The sequence below is a fragment of the Ambystoma mexicanum genome, chromosome 6q (genome assembly GCF_040938575.1).
Source record: "Ambystoma mexicanum isolate Mex_15411 chromosome 6q, UKY_AmexF1_1, whole genome shotgun sequence".
NCBI classification, from domain to species: domain Eukaryota; kingdom Metazoa; phylum Chordata; class Amphibia; order Caudata; family Ambystomatidae; genus Ambystoma; species Ambystoma mexicanum.
In genome coordinates, this window is record NC_090937.1 from 1,425,531,645 (window position 1) to 1,425,552,204 (window position 20,560).

The 20,560-nt window shown below is 46.5% G+C and overlaps 1 protein-coding gene across 4 annotated transcripts in view; it reads right to left on the reverse strand.

Annotated features, from left to right (window-relative positions):
* Positions 1-20,560, reverse strand: part of NSD2 (nuclear receptor binding SET domain protein 2) — a 1,742,450-nt gene that overhangs the window by 186,101 nt on the left and 1,535,789 nt on the right. For all 4 annotated transcript variants that reach the window (XM_069632133.1, XM_069632132.1, XM_069632134.1 and 1 more), the window contains exon 21: positions 5,598-5,704. In XM_069632133.1, coding sequence (XP_069488234.1) covers positions 5,598-5,704 — 107 coding nt within the window. The remainder of the gene's footprint in view (positions 1-5,597; positions 5,705-20,560) is intronic.

The following is a 20,560-nucleotide window of genomic DNA, read 5'->3' on the forward strand; positions in this document are numbered from 1 at the left end:
ATACCCTTGCCTAAAGCCACTCTGGAATTTACAAAGTATGTCAGATTGCTCCACCCAGAGCTGCAGCTCCTTTAAAAGGAGAGAGGCAAATATTTTGCCCGTGACATCCAGCATTGAGAGCAGTCTATAATTGCTAGGATCCGCTCGATTACCCTTCTTAAAGACTGGTATAAGCACCGCTGTTTACCAGGATCGGGGTATTTTCCCTTCTTTTAAGATCTTTTTAAACATTATAGCTAACAGGGATGCCCAGAATTCAGGATGCAACTTCATCACAATATTTGCTAGGCCATTCGGGCCCGGGGCTCGGGAGGATTTTAATTCTGAGATTGTATTCAGCACCATTTGATGTGTCACATTAAATGGAGGGTTTGACGGCCTATTAATCAATGTATAGGGGTCCTCTGTATCTGCCTTGGAATTCCTATTCGAGAAAAGCTATCCATGTTTCAGCATTAATAGGGTTAACTAATGTGCCTTGTACAGTACCTTGCGCATCGCCCAACAATGCCCAGATATTACGCGTTTTGCCTGTACAGATCGTGTTTACTAATCTTTGCCAGGACATAATTTTATCTAATTTCCGTTTGGCCTTGATCATAGCTCTATATCTGTTTTTAACGCTCCTAACCTTGATAAAATATAGGTCTGAAGGGTAAGCTTGTCTCTTGGCCAGCCGGAGTTCCGCTCTGCACTCTCTCTTCAGGTTTCTAATAACTGTCAAAGGGCGGCTTTTCCCTACCACAGCTAATCATAGACCCCATACGACAGACCGCATGTTTCTCAGCAAAGGTACAGATCCAGTTTTCAATGCATTCACTCGACATCTCCTGGAAGTTCGATAACAAATTTAGATCATTATTAGCCAAAGCTGCCACAGCAAAAGCGACATTTTTATCTGACCAGCTGATCCTAGTGCCAGCTTTATTTGGCATGATGTTACCCATGTTAATACTAGGAGGGGCTTTTGTCCCGATATTCAATTTGCATATGAGTGTAGCATGATCACTCCACTCATTAGGGGTTATTTGCATATCCTCCACTATCTCATACAATCTAGGGGAAACAAAAATGTAGTCTATGGTACTACTCGAAATGCCATTGGACCAGGTATGATTACCTGGAGAGTCGCTCACGGTTTTACCATTAAGCATTTCAATGTCCCATAGATCAAACAAATGTTTCCATCCTTGGCCTTCGGGATCATTTCTTTTGGTGTGTTGCATATAATTTTTAGCTTTTAAGTTAGGGTTATAGGACTTCCCTATGTTACCGCTCATGTGGCAGTTGAAGTCTCCAACCACTATTACCCCAGTATTACCAAGTTTTAGCAGCCAGGTAGCCAATAGATTATGTAAGGCCTCCTGGAGTTGTTCTCTTATTAGTGCACCCGGGGGGTTATATAGACTAACTAGTAGAAAGTGATCCTTTCCTGTCTGGTTTTTGTAATCGACCTCAACTGCCATCAAATTACTGGGACAGTCAGTTTTCACTAATTTAGAACCAAACATGTTAGCCACCCCTGTGATAAGTCCGTCATAGGGTCTTCCCTTTGGACCTTTATTAGCTGCCATTTGATAAATGACAAAGCCATCCAGAATAAATGGCTCCATTGCCCAAGTTTCTTGAAGGCAAAAACAACTATGTTTATCCAAAATCTTGATAGAGCCCTCAGTTGACACCAAATGAGCAAAACCCCTGCAGTTCCAGGACAGAATAGTCATATCTCATTGCTTTAACAGCACTTCAGGTAGTGAATCCGCAAGCCATTTTAATACTTGTTGTATGTCTGAAATGTCCACATTTTTTCCTTCTGAGGAGGCGGGGGTTGGTTTCAGCTGTCAGATCTATCTTTGCGGGCAGCTGTCTTAGGTCTGGTTTATTTAGATCGGCATCAACCTCCACATCAACCGCTTTCAATTCGGTCTTATAGTTCGTTAACAATGTCGCGGTAGATAGGAACTTACAATGCAATGCTGAGACCTGAGGATTGGGGCCTTTTAATGGTTCCACGAATTGGAAATCGTCTTACTTGAGGACCCTCAGTTGTGATACATAGCTCAGTCTAATTAACAATTCTGAGCGAGAGAGCCATTTTGAGTTTTCACTTAGGTATACATTCTTTATAAGGCATATATGATTTCCTTCTGTGGTAGATGTAGATTCGGTGGGAGGAGTTGATGCTGATAACTCTAATGAACTCCCGAGGTTGTCCTTGTCCACAGTCACCGGCCCTTCACTCATATTCTCCCCCTCACATATATCCTCCACCTCCTCAGGCTCAATCATTTTTTCTCTGTCAGATATTAGCCAACTAGTCAAGCAGCCCTCGCCACTGTTCTTCCTTTTCTTTGCTCTGGCTGCCCGTTTTTTGGCTTTCTTTGAGGGGTGTCCAGCGGATTCCTTAACAGACTTGGAGATGGCCATTTCTTTAGCTCTTTTAATCCCCGCCGCCCTCCTGGCCATTCTGCGTTGCTTATGTGAAAAGAATGGTTCTTCGTTTTCTTTGTCTCCACCCCCGGGCTTTGTGACTCTTAAGAGTGATGTTCTTCACTTACATCAGCCAGTTTTATGGCTTCCGAGAGATTGGACTCTGCTGACTGATCAACTTCAGCAGTACCCTCTACTTTCTCTCTCACGGCCATCTCTAAGGTTAGGGCATTTGAATTATCCAGTATTTATTTTCCCCGTCATTTTCAGTAAAACCTTAAGGGCAAATTGCAGTGATGCAACTGAGGACTGAATCTCAGCAATCTCTGTCGCCCCCGGATAGGTATCAGCCAGGCATACACTTTCAGCTACGGGGCTATCTTCCATAGAAGCCATTGCCAAGTTTGGTGTTGCTGATAGTCTGCCCATGGATTCAACTGGAGTAGGGGATACAAATGGAGTATTTCGCTGCTTATTGGCATTGGCGCAGTCCATGTTGGTAGGTATCGATCCTGGGGCAGGAGTCATTTTCCTTTGAATATTAAGACATAGCTCCAATAATGAGTTATTGTCAATGTCATCATAATTAGAGGCACATAAGGACCCTACATTAGAGGGCACTAGAGCCAAGGCTTCCTCAATAGTGGTAGAATTAGTTTCAGGAAGTGGGTTTTGTGGAAAGAACTCAGTGATCATTCCCTGGTCCGCAGGTATGTCGTTCTTAGCTTTCTTTATGGGTTTTACCCGCACAATAGGGTTGTTCGAGGGACTCTTAGCTGTCTCCATTCCCTTGGTTCCTCTAAGGTTGTACTTTCACTGTGTAGTTCTCTTCTTCGGAGGCATACAGGTTTTCACCAATTAGCGCCCTCCGCACTTAGATATCACGGGGGACAATATCAGGAAAAAGGTATAAAGACTAGTGGAGGAGAATTATCAATCCCTTTACCCCTGAGAAAATGGAGAGGGATTAGCCACAGTTATCCAGGCAATCCCTCTCACCTGGCGCCAGAGGGATTGCTCAACACTCACAATAACACAACACGCCCAGGATCAAAGGCCTAAGCCCGCAGTCTCCTGTGCGTATGACCTTCAGGCCCGATTGCGTATGTTGGGCAGCACTGGCCCCACTCCTCAAGTTTAACAGAAATGGTCTCGAGGTAGGAGTATGGGATCCAACAATACTCCCACGAATGCCCCACTGAACAAGGTAGGTGGAGGTTTGCGCACAGCTGGGGGTTAATAGGGCGCAGAAACTCTCCACCAGATTATTGTATTATCACAGCTGGCACTCTGATTTTACTGTGCTGACAGACGCATACATAGTGACCAATGAGCCTCAATGGTGACTATGTGAGGATCAGATGCGGAGAGCGTAAGATGCAGCCCCAGGGATATGCCTCACAACTCTCCACTCACCTCCAATATTAAAAGCAATGCCCTCGTAATGCTGTACCACCAGATTCCGTGTGTATGGGAGTCAGCAAGAGAGAGCACGGTACCCCGCCTCCTTATTCGGCTCCGGCACCCCCTCACCGGGTTCGTGGTCACCATCCCCATCCTTTGACCACTCCGCCAGCACAGTGGCTCCCGTGGGCGTAGGGGGACAGAGGACCACGCAGTAACTCGTCACGCAGTAACTCGTCTGCTGCCACGGAATTTCGCAGCGTCCGTGTCCCAACCAGCCGCTCCTCCGCCGCTCCGCGTTCCGTTAGAGGAAAGGACCCTGCGGCGTGGATAGGGCGTGCATACACGAACAAGGAAGCCGTGTCAAGCCGCACCTCGATTCAAGCACAGCGTACCCAGAACAGCGCTGTGAGAGGCCGCTTCCGACAGGGCTTTCTACCTTTTAATCTAGACTACTGTAATGGACTTTTGGCTGGAGCCCCGGGTAAACCGATTCACCGCCTTCAAAAAGCACAGAACACAGGAGTAAGGCTGGTTTTTCATGTAGCCAAGAATACCCCTATCTCTGGCTAGCAGTGGAAGATGAGATAACATTTAAAATAGGGTGTTTGGTTTACATATGTTTGGCCGGGTCCGCACCAATTTATTTGATAAATCAATTGAAGCACTAGCGACCAACCCGGGCTCTTAGGTCTGAAGGCCAACTTCTTCTCATTATCCCTACGACCAACTGTGTTTCAAGTGGAGATGGCAGCTTCTCAGTTGCCGGATCAAGACTGTGGAACAGTCTTCTACTGATCTTAAGAAAGGAAAACTCTTTACTGAGCTTTAGAGCAGGTTTAAAGACCTATCTGTTTAAGTAGCTATGGCGACTATGGCTTTTTGCTGAATTTCTGTGGCGTCAGTCTTTATTAGGCTTGATTTTCTTTTCGATTATATGATACCCTCTGCGCCAGGACTCGTACGTTTTTTGAGTGTGCGATATAAATTCTTCAAATTCAAATGTAAAGGAGCTTCTAGATCATTTGCTTAACATGGGTGAATATGTTACACTCGTGTGTCTCCATCCTGACGGTAGAAATCATGATCCAAGTATCAGGTGCACAGGGTGACTGCAATCATTTCCAAAGCCATCTCGAGGTAATGCCTTTGGATTGAAGATGAGGCTTTTTATTCCTTGCGGCCATATGTAAGGAACAAGTTACTTGGCTGTAACTCCTGTTCTCAAGTATTGGTATCGTTCATGGATTCACATGCAATCCTACCTCTCTATCGTTCTTGATTGGTTCCTAATGTCACTTTATATGTGCTTTTAAATCTGAACATGGTCACAAGGGGTGGGGCATAGGAGGACCCCTGTCATTGGTTGAGACAGTATGACCCAAAGTGACAGCAATAGCTATGTAAGTACCAAGCAGTTTTTTAAGTTGAAAGCAAAAATACTTTATTATGATCGAGGATTCCCAGCCTGATGGGGAATGAGCATGTGAATCCATGAAAGATCCAATGATGGAGAAAATAGGTTTTTAGCTACTTTTCAAACATTTTCGGTGAGACTGGGGCAATGTCTGGGGAATGGCAATTTAATGAATTTGAGAATTAAGATTGTGCATGTGTTAGGTCAAAACAACAACAGCGAATGAAACAAATCGGAATAAAACTCTGAAAACATCTTTAAAGGTGCTGAATGAATGTTTTGATTCTGTTTTAAAGGGGGCTACGATTTGAAGTATTCAAAATTGCAAATCCATATACATAGTTACCTTCGGTCGGTCCCCAAGAAATCCACTGCAATTAGGAGCACCACACCTACACACTGTTTTCTCATTTCCCAGACAGTCCAAATTGTAATTAAAAGTAAGTTCCACTCCTATCAGAAAGGAAAAAAGCAAGTTTAATTGAGAAATGCGCAGTGATGTGATGTTAATCTTCTATTACAGTTGTGTCAGCTAAACTATTTCTAAAACAAAGATCAGAAAAAACAAACCAAAAAATTACAAGTTTTCGATTCAAAATACAGAACTACCTTAAAATGTGAAAGTTACTTAAGTGTAATACTGGTTCTCCATCACGAGAATCTTCACTGAATTCCTAAACCTTGAATAAATCAGACGTGCAGGATCGAAAAAAACCTCTACTTAACAGTGGCGTAAAAACAAATTTGAAGTATGTTAATTTCGTATTGTATTCATGAGAAGCAGAAACTAGACTGAGTTGGAATCCACCTTGAAATGAAACCTGTCAAGTTGAGAAGAGAGGTTTGTTTCCTAATTTGCTGCATGTAGACAGCTTATATGCCATGAAAGTCAAACCTTCGCTGTGCTTTTGCATTTCATTTTGAAAGTTAAAAACTTAGCTGTGTTATTGCTTTTGCTTAGGCTAAACCCAACTATGCTCTTGTACAGACTTGCTGTGCCCTATGCTTGAATTGCATTACTTCTCTGTAACTTGCTGGCCCAGTGAGTGCCTCATACTGCCGTGCCTATCTTTTCTTCCTGCTGCTCCTCTCTCTACACACCTATAGTGCTTTCGGTTTCTACTATCTGTTCCAACTGCTTCTCTATCAACTATCCTTCCCCTCTCACTAGGTCTGGTAGGAATACATTTAAAAAGGACATCTTGGCTGCCAATCCAGGTCTCCCTATCGCCGACACCTATTCCAGCACTTCCTCCAGACAGACCCTTACTGACATCCTCTTCACGTTCCCTCGCCAGATCTATGGACCTGTCATATGATCTCTGTGCCCTTTCATGTCTCTTCCTCTTCCATGAATGGTGGCACTTGCCTTATGGCTCCCTTTGACTCCTCCAAGGTCATGATTAATGTCTACCTAAATGGCACTGTCATGGTCCAAGGCCCTCATGCCAATCTCCTCCTCTTTAATGGGCACTTCCCTCGCCTCATCAATTTAATCTCTTCTCCTGCTGTCCCCTGACCCCCCTGGCTTCCTTGCCCTCTCTTTCCTCCTCACCTCCACAGGGCACAGCTCTGACTTGTACCCCTCCCTGAAAGGCCTTTAAGGCTGGCAACCTTCATCTTGCCACCCTCAACTCGCTCTGCCGTCTCCGTCTTACCAAGACGTGGTTCACGGCCAGCTCTGTCACAAGCTTTGACACTCTCCTCCCTGATGGCTACAAGAACCTCTCTGCACCAAGATCCACTCGGCCCAGAGGGGGTGTAGCCTTCATCCTTCCCGAGTGGATTCCTGCATCTATCATTCCCTTTCAGACATACTCCTCTTTCAAAGTCTCAACGTCTCTCTCTCAAAGTATCTCTCTCTCAAAGTCTCTCTCTCTCCCAAAGTCTCTCTCTCTCTCTCTCTCTCTCAAAGTCTCTCTCTCTCTCTCTCTCTCAAAGTCTCTCTCTCAAAGTCTCTCTCTCAAAGTCTCTCTCTCTCAGTGGGCTGACATCTCCTCCTACCTCCTGGCCTCAACCACTCAACTCCTCCTCCTTGGTGACCTCAATATTCACCTAAATTCCCCTTGTTCCTCTTCGGTACTCTTCCGTAACATGTGTGAGTCCCTCTCCCTTTCTATCCTCCCCTCTGACCCGACTCACTCTGCAGGGCACACACTTGATGTCTTTATTTCCTCTCACCCCCCTCCATCCCTCTGACCATTCCTCTATCTTGGAGCGATCACTCCCTCCTCTCTACCCCCCCCCCCCCAGGCTAAGCCAACCTCAACACTTCCACCTACCTTCTCGGATATAAGTCTCATGAAGCTTGTGTCAGAGGTTTTCGCTGCAACATTCTCTCCCCCACCTCCACCTGACTCACACCCTGACACAGCCCTATCTATGCTCTACTCCTCCATCGCCGATACTCTTGCCCCTGTCATGAGGATCCATTTGAAGCCCAAAGCCAAGTGCAATTCATGGTACGACTCGACCTAGCTACACTTAAACGTAAGTGTAGGGCGGCTGAGAGGAAATGGAGGGCTTCTTGCTCATCCTCTGACAAACTGGCCTGTCGCCTGCTCCAGAGGCAATACCGACTCTGTCCAGTCTCTACCCCTCCTGTCGCTTCCCAGGCCCTTTGCTCTGCCCTTGCCTCTCACTTCATCTCTAAAACCCAGGATATCTTGTGCACCCTCTCGTCTCCGCCCCTCTCCTGCTTTGAACTCTGGCTCTCCTACAGCCACCCCCCACCCTTTCTCTTCCTTTCCTCTTCTCCCCTGACAAGGTTTCTAGACAATCTGATCTATGAAAGTCTCATCAAAACAGGTTCATCCCAGTTCTTCCAAAACCACCAATGACCACATTGACACCCTTGCTCCTGCCCTGGCTGATTTCTGCAACCTCTATTCTGCCTCAGGAGCCTTCCCCTCCCCTCTGAAGCACTCTTGTGCACCCCCTCTTATCAAAAAACCCACTGCTGAGCCCTCCTTCCCGGCTATCACTCTATCTCCATCACTCCCTTTCTGGGTAAACTCCTGGAAAAGCATGCCATCTTGCAGCTTGACCTTCACTCTGATTTTGTTGGTTGTCTCCATGATCATCAATCTTGCTTCAGACCTGCTAGGAATACAGAAACTGCTCTCCTGAAAATCTGTGAACATTTGATCTCCAACCTTGACTAATATCCCCTCTGTCCTCATCCTACTCTATCTCTCTTCCACCTTTGACACGGTCATCCATTCCATCCTGCTCATCCGTCTCAACCTGGGTATCACCATCAGGCTCTGGCTTGGCTGACCTCTTTCCTCTGATTGACCCTCCCAGGTCCAACTTGAGTCCTTCCTTTCATCCATCTCCCTCTCTACCCGTTGTGTTCCCAAGGGGCACAACCTCTCACCCTTGCTTTTCAACCAGTACCTGGCAATACTCGCCCACTGCATTTCCATTTTCTGCAGCAATTTTCAGTGTTATGCTGATGACAACTCATTTTCAGGCTCCCCTCAGCCACCTCCTCTCATCTCTGACCCTTTATCTGCCATTCAGGATAGGTGTGCTGCCAACAATCTCTGCCTGAATGCCAGCAAGACGGAGATCCTCCTCATCGGCACACCTTCACCCTCCTTTCCCGTCACTCTCTGACCAGCCTCCCTTGGCCTTCCTCCTACTCCCACCTGTGAGGCTAAGAACCTAGGGGTTATCTTCTATTCCACGCTCTCCTCTGCCCACATCTCCGATGTATCAAAAAAGTCAAACTTCCTACTGCCCCTCCTCAGAGGTATTCTGCCTTTCCTCTCCTTCCCCAGGCGCTCACTGTCTCTCAAGCCCTGGTTCTCCCTAGGCTGGATTATAGCAAAAGTCTCTTTTTACAATCTTCCTGCCACCACTCTCCGCAACTTATCCAGAACAGGATTGCAAGACTTGTCCTTGGTCTCAAGCCCTGGGATCGTATCTCTCCAGCCCTGAAATCTCTCCATTGGCACCCAGTGGCTGCAAGGATTAATTCCAAAACGCTCTGCTTAGTCTTCAAGGCTTTCCAGGGCCTGGGTCCAAAATACCTTCAGCTTTCCCTCTGTAAATACCTTCCCTGCAGAGCCTTTTGCTCCTCTACCTCCAACTCCCTCAGGGTCAGCCGTTTCTATAACAAACAAGTTGGGAGTAGATCTTCGGCTGGGGCCTGCCTCTGGAACAGCCTCCCTGCCACTCTGAAACTTGAGGAGAACCATCTCCGGTTCCGGAAGCACCTCAAGACCTTCCTCTTTGCTTCTGCCTTCGTTCCTCCTCTCCCCTGATGATCGCACTGCTCTTGGCATCGTGCACCTGGCTTACCCCTCTGACTCTCGGGCCTGGGTACCTGTTCACCCTGCTACCCACCCGCACTGCCTCCTGGTAATCCCTTGCACTAGGGGTCTGTATCTGTAACCATTCAGTTCCACTCACCTTCTTCTCTGCACGTATCAGACACAACCTGTGTCGCCTCCTACTTAGCAGGTGCCATTTTATGTTGGTTGCACTACTTTTGTTTGTTGCTTTTACTATTTATTAATTTATCTGTGTTATCTGTATTCTTTGCTCAGCACTTTCCACTTCGACCCTCAACTCCCCCCCACCCTGCATGGACTTGCGCATTCTCAATGTCACTGGGCCTAGTAAGATTGTTGTTTTGTACTCCCCTGTTCCCCTTCCTTGCCTCGCCCCGCTCTGAAACACTTGTGTACGAGCGCGCTATGAATAAAATATCAATGAAGTGAAGAACAGCATTTATTGGATAACGTCTTCCGCTTCTGTTAGTTTGCAAGGACGGGCTTCAAAGCTAATTAAGTACTTCCCTTGCTTAGCTGCAAGTTTTAGCTATCCACTGTGTATCTGACCTGGGGTAACAAGGTTTCAATCTAACAACAAATGCATTAAGACATTAGTATCGCTTGGATGAGGTAATAGAAAATTCCACTTATCGATCGAATCCTATTAGATCACGAATGTAGAAAAATGTGTTTTCTGTACAGGGGTCTCTGCTCTGAGTCTGTCTTCCACAAAGCTGTACAATGAAGATATTCCTGAATTGGCCTTACCCAAAACTAATTAAGTATGATTTAAGTGACATCTGTTAACTGTGCGTCAGATCCATTGGCCAGAATGGATACCTCTGAAGTCCTCCTGCAATTTCCCCAGTCACCCTCTCTGAAGGAAAAGCCTGTGGGTCGAGTGACGCTAGGCGGTCAACTGGGAAATTATCTGCTTTTTTCTTAACGTCAGCTGAGAGAAATTAAATACTAAAACGGTTCCATTGGTCTTGTCTATGCCGTCTTTTGTTAATCGTTATCCTGATCTGTTCTGGTAGAACACACTTGAAACTCCACCAGAAGCTTTAACCGATTAAAATAAACAAAACATTAGCATCCTGGCACTACATAAAGTTTTTTTTTTTTTTTTAATGGTGGGAAATCGGAATCATTTTAGCACATTTGTTACCTTCATTGAAAGAGTTGGCTAGTTTTGTCCGATTTTGATTATTTGTTTTGAACTATATGGTTCACCTAAAAATTCAAAACTGTCAGGCAACCTGCACATCCATCTTGCCAGTGCCACAAGGCATCGTAACTCGGAATGGATTACTGCATAGGCCTGACAGCAGAGAATACGATATGATATGGTATTTGTAACGTGCCTATACACAAGTGTTTCAAGGCACGATGAGGCAAGGGAGGGGGAACAGAGAGAAGACGGACAACGATCCTGGGCCATAGATCAGAAGGTGGCCGGGTAGCCAGTGCAGTGTCAGATTCAGTCAGGAAGTCAGCAGGGGAGAGAAGGAAAAAGAGCAGAAGCAAAGAGAAAGGTTTTGATGTGTCTCCGGAACCAGAGAGGATTCTCCTAGAGTTTCAGGGAGGCTGTTCCAGAGGGAGGCCCTAGCAGAGAAAAGAGATCTACCACCAACTCGTTGCTTGGAGAAGCGACTGATCCTGAGGGAGTTGTAGGCCGATGAGCAAAGGGCTCGAGAAGGAAGATATTTATGGAGAGTTTAAGTTAATGAGCCCACAGAAGGTCTTGTGGACAATGCAGAGGGTTTTAAACTTAATACTTGCAGCCACTGGGAGCCTTTCAGTCCTGGAGAGATACAATGCCAGGGCTTGAGGCCAAGGACAAGTCCCGCAGTCCTGTTGTGGATAAGTTGCAGAGGGCAGAAAGTAGAGGCAGGTAGATTTAGAAAGAGGCTGTTGCAATAGTCCAGCCTAGAGAGAAACAGAGCTCAGGAGACAGTGAGCTTCTGGGGGAAGGAGAGGAAGGGAAGAATACCTTTGAGGAGGTGCAGTTGGTGGTGTGAGTTCTTAGAGATGTGAGGCGAGAAGAAGAGTGTGGAGTCAAAGATGACCCAGACGTTTTTAGCCTCACAGGTAGGAGCAGGAGGTGGGCCAAGAGAAGCCGGCCAGAGAGTGATAGGAAGGGGCGGGTGTGCTGATGAGGAGAATCTCAGTCTTACTGGCATTAAGGCAGAGATCATTGGCAGCACACTACTCCTGCATGGCGGACAGTCAGAGATGAGAGAGGGCAAAGAGGTGGCTGAGGGTAGACTGAAGATGAGCTGGGTGTCATCCACATAGCACTGGAAGTTGGGGCAGAGTGCTGCAATGCAGTGGGCAAGAAGAGCCAGGAATTGGTTGAACAGCCAGGGAGAGAGGTTAGACCCCTGGGGAATACCACAGGTAGAGATAGAGGAGATGAACGACCCAAGTTGAACTTGGGAGGGTCGATCAGAGAGGAAAGAAGTCAGCCAGGCAAGGGTCTGACCAGTGATACCTAGGTTATCACGGAGACAGTTGAGTAGGATGGCATGGTTGGCTGTGTCAAAGGCAGAAGAGGGATCAAGTAAGATGAGGACACAGTGGGTGTTGGAATCAAGATAGTAAGATGAGGACACAGTGGGTGTTGGAATCAAGATTGGAGAGCAGGTCTTCACAGATGTTCAGGAGAGCAGTTTCTGTGCTTCTGGCAGCTCTGAAGTCAGACTGATGATCATGGAGACAACCAACAGATTCAGTGTGAAGATTGAGCTGGTAGATGGCCAGCTTTTCCATGAGTTTGCCCAGGAAAGGAGTGATGGAGATTGGGCAATAGTTGGCCGGGCAGGAAGGGTCGGCAGAGTGTTTCTTGAGAAGAGGGTGCACAAGGGAGGGCTTAAGGGGGGGAAGGGAAGACTCCAGTGGAACAGGAGTAGTTGCAGTAGTCGGCCAGAGCAGGAGCCAGGGAGTCAATGTGGTCCTTAATGGTTTTAGCGGAACAGTGATGAACCTGTTTTGACGAGACTTTCATAGATCAGGCTTGTCTAGAAACCTTGTCTGGTGAGAACAGGGGAAAGGCAGAGAAGATGGGAGGCGAGGTGGCTGAAGAAGGGCCAGAGGAAGAGCAGGGAGTAAGGGGAAAGGAAGAGAGCGAGAACAGGATGTCCTGAGTTTTAGAGATGAAATGAGAAGCCAGTCCTGTGAGAGGTAGAGACTGCGGCAGGATTGGCCAGTTCCTTGCAGATTTTAAAGAGTTCAGCCAAGTTGTTAGATGCCGCAGACATGCAGGTTTGGAGGCGAGTTCTCTTCTTGGTGCAGACAGAAAGCCGGTATTGCCTTTGGAGCAGGCGGCAGGCCAGTTTGTCAGACATGTACATGAAGTACGCTATTTCCTCTCAGCCACCCTGCACTTATGTTTAAGGGTGAGGAGGTCTGAATCAAACCAGGAGTTGCACTTGGCTTTGGGCTTCAGGCGGATCTTCATGACAGGGGCAAGAACGTCTAGAGTCTCAGATGGCGGAGTGGAGCATGGAAAGGGCTGTGTCAGGGTGTGAGTCAGCCAGAGTGGGTTGGGGGTGCGGGGGGCTTACAGTGGGGGGAGAAAGCGGCGGCGAAGGCCTCAACTGACACGCGCTTCATGGGTCGGATGACCGAGAAGGTGGGTGGCAGTGATTAGATGGCTTGGCCTGAGGGGTAGAGAGGGTGAGCTTGGAGGACAGGAGAAAGTGATCACTCCAGGAGAGAGGGGAAGGTCTGAGGAGATCAGAACATCCTGTGTGTGCCCTGCAGAGTGAGTCGGGAGAGAGGGAGAGAGGGAGAGAGAGAGAGAGAGAGAGAGGCAAAGGTTGCGGAAGAGTCCAGAGGAAGGACAGGAGGCATCAAGGTGGATGTTGAAGTCTCCAAGAAGGATTTGTTGAGTGGTCGAGACCAGAAGGGAAGAGGAGTGGTACAGGATACTGTGAGAATGGCAGAAAGACTTGTAGAAATGCACGCCTTTAAGGTGGTTTGTCGATCCTTACTCCAAATCCAATATACATGTACAACCATAGCTTTGATGCTCAGCACATGTGAAGTTGGTGACATTTTTTACCTCGATTTGTCCTAGATGCTATGGTCGCCGCAAGGGAATGTTCATTAGTTGACAATCCCATTTCTCTTCAAACTTTCCCTTTCCCCAAAATGTTTTACGTCTTTCTATTTATACCTTAGCAATAGGCTTTGATTTTCCACCCCATGTCTTTATGTAACCCTACCTCCTTTTCCTTATGCCAATCACTGGAGTGTGATCTGGTTATAAACAGTGTCTTGGAACAAGTGTGGTATATATGGTTATAAAGCGGCAGCTACAAACTGTTGTCTGGTCTGAAACACTGTCTCAGAGCAATACCACGGGGTATTATGGAGGAGCAGCAAACATTCCTTTACAAGTCATTCCTTGTTTTACCTTTGTGAGAATGGGAAAAGGTCAGCCAAACCAAGTGCCACTCCCTGTTAAAGGGAATCCATGCATCTAGACTTTTGAAGTTTCTGGATCAATAGCACTATTTTACAAGAGGGGAAGTCACACAATTGTCCAGATGCAGGCACAGATTGAGACAAAAGGCTATGGAATCCTGTGGTGGAATACTCATCAAAAACTTTGGGAATTCTTTTTTCATTGCCACCAAATGACACACTTTAGCAAAAACTAAAGGTACATGGGAAAAACTACCAAATCACGACTTTAGGGCAATTTGGGCTATCCTTAAACAAGAAGGCATATAGCCTGCTATATCCATCACTGCAAACATTCGTCCACCTTAAGAATCTCCCAAACACATTGACTTGGAATTTTACTGCCTGAACCTAGCACCCAATAAGCAACAACAGCAGGTATCTGTCTGCAGCCCCTCACCAGCCCCATATACAGGCTAAATTACACAGCTTTGTTTTTACTTTGAGTGAACTACCAGCATACAGCCAGTCTACAACAGTACAATTGCAGGTGAGCTGTGACACAGGATCACTCAATCTCAAACATGATTGCACCTTCTGCAGAAGCATCTACTTTGATGAATTAAGTTAGTCCACAACTCCAAAAAGCTCATTAGAACTCTTGTTACAATTACTGTGAATACACTAGTTCACACCCAGAGTACCACCATAGATCTTTTTTTAATAATATTTTTTATTAAGTCCAACATGTACATCATACAGTGTAACAACCGTTATGCAAGTCAATTCTCTCCTACAATTCCATGTTGTATTTCCTCGCCAACTCCTCCCCCAGTCCCCTGAACCTACCAAACATTCCAACTGTATTAATCATCGGGCGTTCCTTCTTCCCCGCTTGGAGGGCCCCCTTCTTCTTGACTTGACTGGTCAGATCCGGACAGTGTCGCTACTATTTGTTTCCAGGCCATCAGCATGTTCGCTTCCTCCTCCCCCCTCTATCTACTGCCTCATCCGACACCGTGGTCTTGGCATTTGCCCATTTCTAAAGGTCGTACCACATAGCCTCGGCTCTCGGTCTCCTACTTGCTTTCCAGTCCATTGCTATTCTGCGCTAAGCCAGTATATATACCAGGTCTTTAAGTTTGCTCACATCCTTAAGCTTACTTGGCCTGGGGAACCCCCCCACAACATGCATGCCCATCGGGAGTTCACATCCAAGTTAATCTCCTTCATTGCCATAAAGCGGGCCACCTCTTCCCAGTACTTCCTTATTTCGGGGCATGCACAGAACATAGGTGTCATTCTGGCGTTCAACTCCCCACATTTCAGACATGTTTGTGCACCAGCATTTTTAAACTTGGCTATCCTCTCGGGAGTCATGTATGCTCTATGGGTGACGTATAGTTGCACCTGTTGCAACCTCACATTCCTTGATACCTTCTTGTGGTATCCCTGCACATTGACCTACAATCCATCCCCCGCTCTGTTCCCCCCACTTCCTACTCCCAGTCTAGCCTCGTCTGGGTTATCTCCTTCCCCACTTTAGACATCACATCAGCAGCTCATATCTGGGAGACCTCATGGCCCCCCATCTGATTTATCGTAAAATGTTTCGAGGCTGTCGGGCCAACTCTGCGTCGGACCATGTATCCTATCATCCTGACCAGCCGAGCATACGTAATGGATTGTCCTGGGTGTAATCCTGTGTCTGCCAACAAAGCATCAAACCCTTTCACCTTCCAGTCTTGCCACACATCCCCCATGGTCACTATGCCTGTTGGTTCACATTTTCCCCAGATAGTCCTCCTCATTTGTTCATTCACTCCGTTCAGTGCCAATAGCGGTATCTGTGGAGAGCATGGGTACAGGCTCTCCATCAACTGGCAGGCTCTGCGCCACATCTTACCCTGACACCCCCCCCCGCTTGCCTGCCCCCACCCAAGTCCAGCAATCTACTGCCCCCCCTCCCATTGCAAGTTTGGCACCACATCCATTCATTCAAGAAGTGCAGGGTGCAGTCAGCCCTCAGTAGATTGGATTCCGGTGTGGGATCCTCCGACAGCCACCTTGCCACATACTGGAGCTGGCTAGCCAGGTAGTACCTCGAAATTGGGCAACCTGATGCCCCCCTGTTCATATGGGTTCTGTAATTTCCACAACGCTACCCTATCTCTTGAGTTGTGCCATTTAAACCCCCTCCATATACCTTCTACCTTGGTGAAAAACCGTTTGGGTACCATGTATGGTATATTTACAAAGTAATGTAACATCCTGGGCAGTACCACCAACTTTAACAGTGCCACTCTGCCCATCATTGTTAAGGGTAGCTTGGCCCAGAATATCATACTGTTTTCAATCTTTGACACTGCTCTTTCAGTATTCTGCTTGTGTTCACTATCCGTTTTGTGGTATATATCCATTCCTAAGTATCTAAACATAACTGTTTCCCATCTTATCTGTAATACCGGTAGCTTATGTTGTGGTATCCCTACTTATCTACCCAGGGGAAATATGCTTGATTTCTTGGGGTTCACTGTTATGCCGGACAGTATTACATATCGTTCCATAACATCCAGGATATACTGCAGGTTCTCTTCCAGGTACTTCAGGTACAGCAACATGTCATCGGCGTTCATCGATATCAAATGTTGCCCTCCTTTGGTGCCGATACCAACTTCTCCATATTGCCACCTCAAGTATGCCGCCAGGAGTTCAAGTGCTAGAATGAAAAGCATCGAGGACCACATGCATCCCTGTCTGGTACCTCTGCCTAATTGCCACTGTTGTGATTTGGTCGTACCCGTAAGGGCTAGCGGTTTATCATACAGTAACTGAACCCACTTTAAATACACGGGCCGATACCGCTTTCTTTTAGCACAGCCATCAACCACGCCCACTTGACCGAGTCAAAGGCTTTCACCGCATCTAGCGAAACTATTGCCGCCTCCTGGGGGCTTCCCTGTGTCTGTTCTATAACGTGATGGAGTCTCCTCAGGTTGTCAGATATACTCCTGCATGGGACATACCCCGTTTGGTAAGAATGTACAAGTTTGCTTATAACTGGTCTCAGCCTATTCGCCATCACTGCCTTGAGTATCATGCTGTCTTGGTTGAGCACCAAGAGCAGTCTATAGGACCCACATTCCGTGTCCGGTTTATTGGGTTTGAGGAGCGGAATAATAATCGCTTCTTGTAGGGACACTGGTAATGTGCCCGTGTTGAACACTTCATTTAACATTGCCAGCAGCAGGGGGAGTAATTCCACCCTGTAAGACTTATAAAACTCACTCGGGAGTCCACCTGCCCCTGGGGCCTTGTTAGTGGGTAGTGACAATCACCTGTTCTAGCTCCTCCAGCGTTATTGGGGCCTCTAGGTTCTCCCTCACCGTCTCCCCAAGTTTGGGGAGGGTAATCTATGTCAATGCATCTTGTATGTTTATTTCTTCGCCCCCGGTGATACCTGCATATAGTTCCTTATAATAATAAAAAAAAACATTTATTCACACCTTCCTGGGTATCTCGTGTCTGTCCATTTACCCTTGCATTGTTCGGATTGTTTGTGTAGGGGTCTCGCTTTTATATAACCAGGCTAGTAGCCGGCCTGGTTCATCTCCTTCCCTGTGTTGCCTTTCCACATATTTCCTGTAATTTAGGTTACATAACCTCTCCCAGTGGTTCCGGCATTCTTGCTGTAGTCGAAATAGGATTATTTATTTTATTGTGTTCCACAGTACAAATGTACTTTTAACACAGTGTTTAAAAACCATAATATAATCAAAGAAGAATTAACAAATCCAGTACAATTTCAGATTCACATTTCAAAATACAGGTCAACCAACTTCAACAGCAGTATAGTCAACAAATGTTCGATCTTTACAATTCATACTGCGGTGAAAACATACCCCAATCTACTAAAAAGATACTGCAACATTCTTTAAAAACTCCAAGACATGAATACTCAGACTCAGTTCATTACAATTTAAAATCCTCATCCACAGCTCATCTTCAGAGGAGTAAACTATCCCAGATACAATTTGAGTTCTCAAAGTTTCCAAAATGGGGAACCCCACACATAGATGCTTTAAAGCCTCAATCTGTGTCTTACAATGGCGACACAATCTCTGATCCCGTGGAATGTTAAGCCGCTGTCCCAGTATTTCATTGGTTAGTCGCGATATGATCCCGGCTTCCTCAGAAGACCCTGTGCACGCTCGCATCATTGGTTCCAACCTCTTCGCTGAGTCACGGAAGTCCTGTGTTATGCCGCTTTGCAGTCCCATCGATTTCATATCGTCCCCCTCTTCATCACCACCTTAAATGCCTTCCATAACGTCCCTGCTGATTCTACACTACCAGTATTGTGTTCATAGTATTCCTTTATCCCATTCCTCAGATCTTCTGTAAATGCTGTGTCCTTCAATGTTTAAAGATGTGAAGGCAGGCGCTCTGTTACCAGTCTTTAGCTTCTCCTCCTAACGCACGTTTTCATGACTTCATCAATCTTCAGGGAGGCTGGGTTTCTTTGTTTTTTCAGGCGGGTATGCATTTCTGTTTCAGGTGTGACAAGTTAATTAGCTCTGAGGATTCTGGTACTTGTATTTTTCGCACTTGATATTGCTGGCAGGTGACTGGAAACAACTCCCTCCATAGCACAAATCTTTAAACGCTGTGTCCTTCAATGCTTCGGCCCTAAACCTCCAGGTCAGGATTCCCACTCTGGGGGTGGGGGTGTGAGATCTGCCATGTTACTATCAATGGTGCGTGGTCTGAGAGGACCATAGCCTTATATTCTCTCCATACCACTTCTTGTGTTATCTCCTGTCCGATGAATATGTAGTCTAATCTAGTGTACAAGTTATGTGGGGCTGAGGAATGTGAATATTCTTTCGTCTGTGGGTGGTGCGTTCTCCACACATCCACCAATTGAAAATCACGTAATAGGTCCCGCAGGGCCTTCGCCACTGGGGCATGTTTGCCGCACCATAGATCTGTTTAACGTTGTTCAATGTATCCCTAAAATGAGGGATGCTCCAGTCGAGTTTCAAGGAGAACTCAAGGTGATAATTAACATGTAACTCGACTTGTCCGGATTTAAACCAGTTTCTTCGAGGTGCAACTCCTCCAGACAAATCTAGCCAGACAAAGATAGAACTGGATCTTACAACGTCCCCTGCCCAGATGCAAATACACTGGGGACTTCTCTGCAGTTTTAGAAACTGTCCCTAAGAAAGCAGACTGAACCACGGCCAATGACTGCAAGCATTGCAAGAACGAGAATCCAGCAGATAACCTTGAAATTTGAAAATGTGGCTTTGACCAGTACACCATGAAATGAAACAGTACATCAAGGTATGGGGTTTGCATTTGAAAAGGAACTGCAGCCCCAGATTGCATTTGAGATCACACGAGTACTCGAAGTTAGGGAAAAGGAAAGATTATAACATATTGCAGACTGCCTAACATTTTCATGAAAAAGCAGAGGGGGAAAGAAGAAACTAGTTAAGCTATGTTAATGGAGTTATGGATTCAGCCATTTCAACCCTCTCAGAAGACAGCAGGGTACAGAGTGTCACTTGCACACATGGAGAGGGTTACAGAGGGGTCATCCTCCCAAATAGGCAACATGCCACTAATCCATGCAATGACCAGTGTAAATATTGCAAGGGGTGTGGGTCATTGGAAGTCAGAGAACCCAAACTGACCAGCTCAGACAGCCTGATTCTTGCCTCCAATTCTTTCATCAATCTGGAGCCTCCTGCTCTACACCGAAAGCTTCAGAAGGAATAAGTTACTTACCTGTAAAGGCGCTTCTTCAGCATTGGTATCTTTCATAGATTCACATGCTGTGAATATTCCATGTCAGGCTGGGAATCCTCTGTAACATAGAACAGTTTTAACTTAAACTGAAACCTTTTAGTCACTTTTGTGCCCTAGTAGTCATTTTGGGTCATAGTGCTCACAGCCAATAGGAACCCCCCCTTAAGTCCTCGCCTGTCGGTCATCTTCAGATTTGGCAAGCGCACGGGAGTGGCAGTAAAAGCCAAAAGATGAGCCATGCGGGGTAGGGTTGCATGTGAATCTATCAAAGATACCAATGCTGGAGAACCGGAGTTACAGTCTAGTAACTTATTCCTACTCAAGCACTGGATCTTTCATAGGTGCACATGCTGTGAATCAATTACGAAGCAGTATTAATAAACAATACCTACAGGCAGAGGCAAGCTCCCAGCACAAGTTAACACTGGAGACTTACTAGATCCTCAGAACCGACCTGCCAACTCTAGATTCTTATGCAGAATCTCTTGTTGACACAGTAGACGCTGGTGAATATATGCACCGATCTCCAGGTGGCTGCACAGCAGCTGTCAGGCAGCAGGATCCCGGAGAGGAATGCAGTGGTAGCAGCCACCGCTCTGGTGGAGTGAGCCCGGGGCTAGCCTACAAGTGGACAGCCAGGCCTGAATGGCAGAAAAAAATGCAAGCTGCAATCCACCTTGAAATGGAACACTTCGACAGAGCCTTCCCGGCCCAGTAGGTCTAAAGGACACAAACAATTGATCAGTAGAACGGAATGACTTAGTAGGTGCTACATAGTACTTGAGGGTGCGCAGCATAT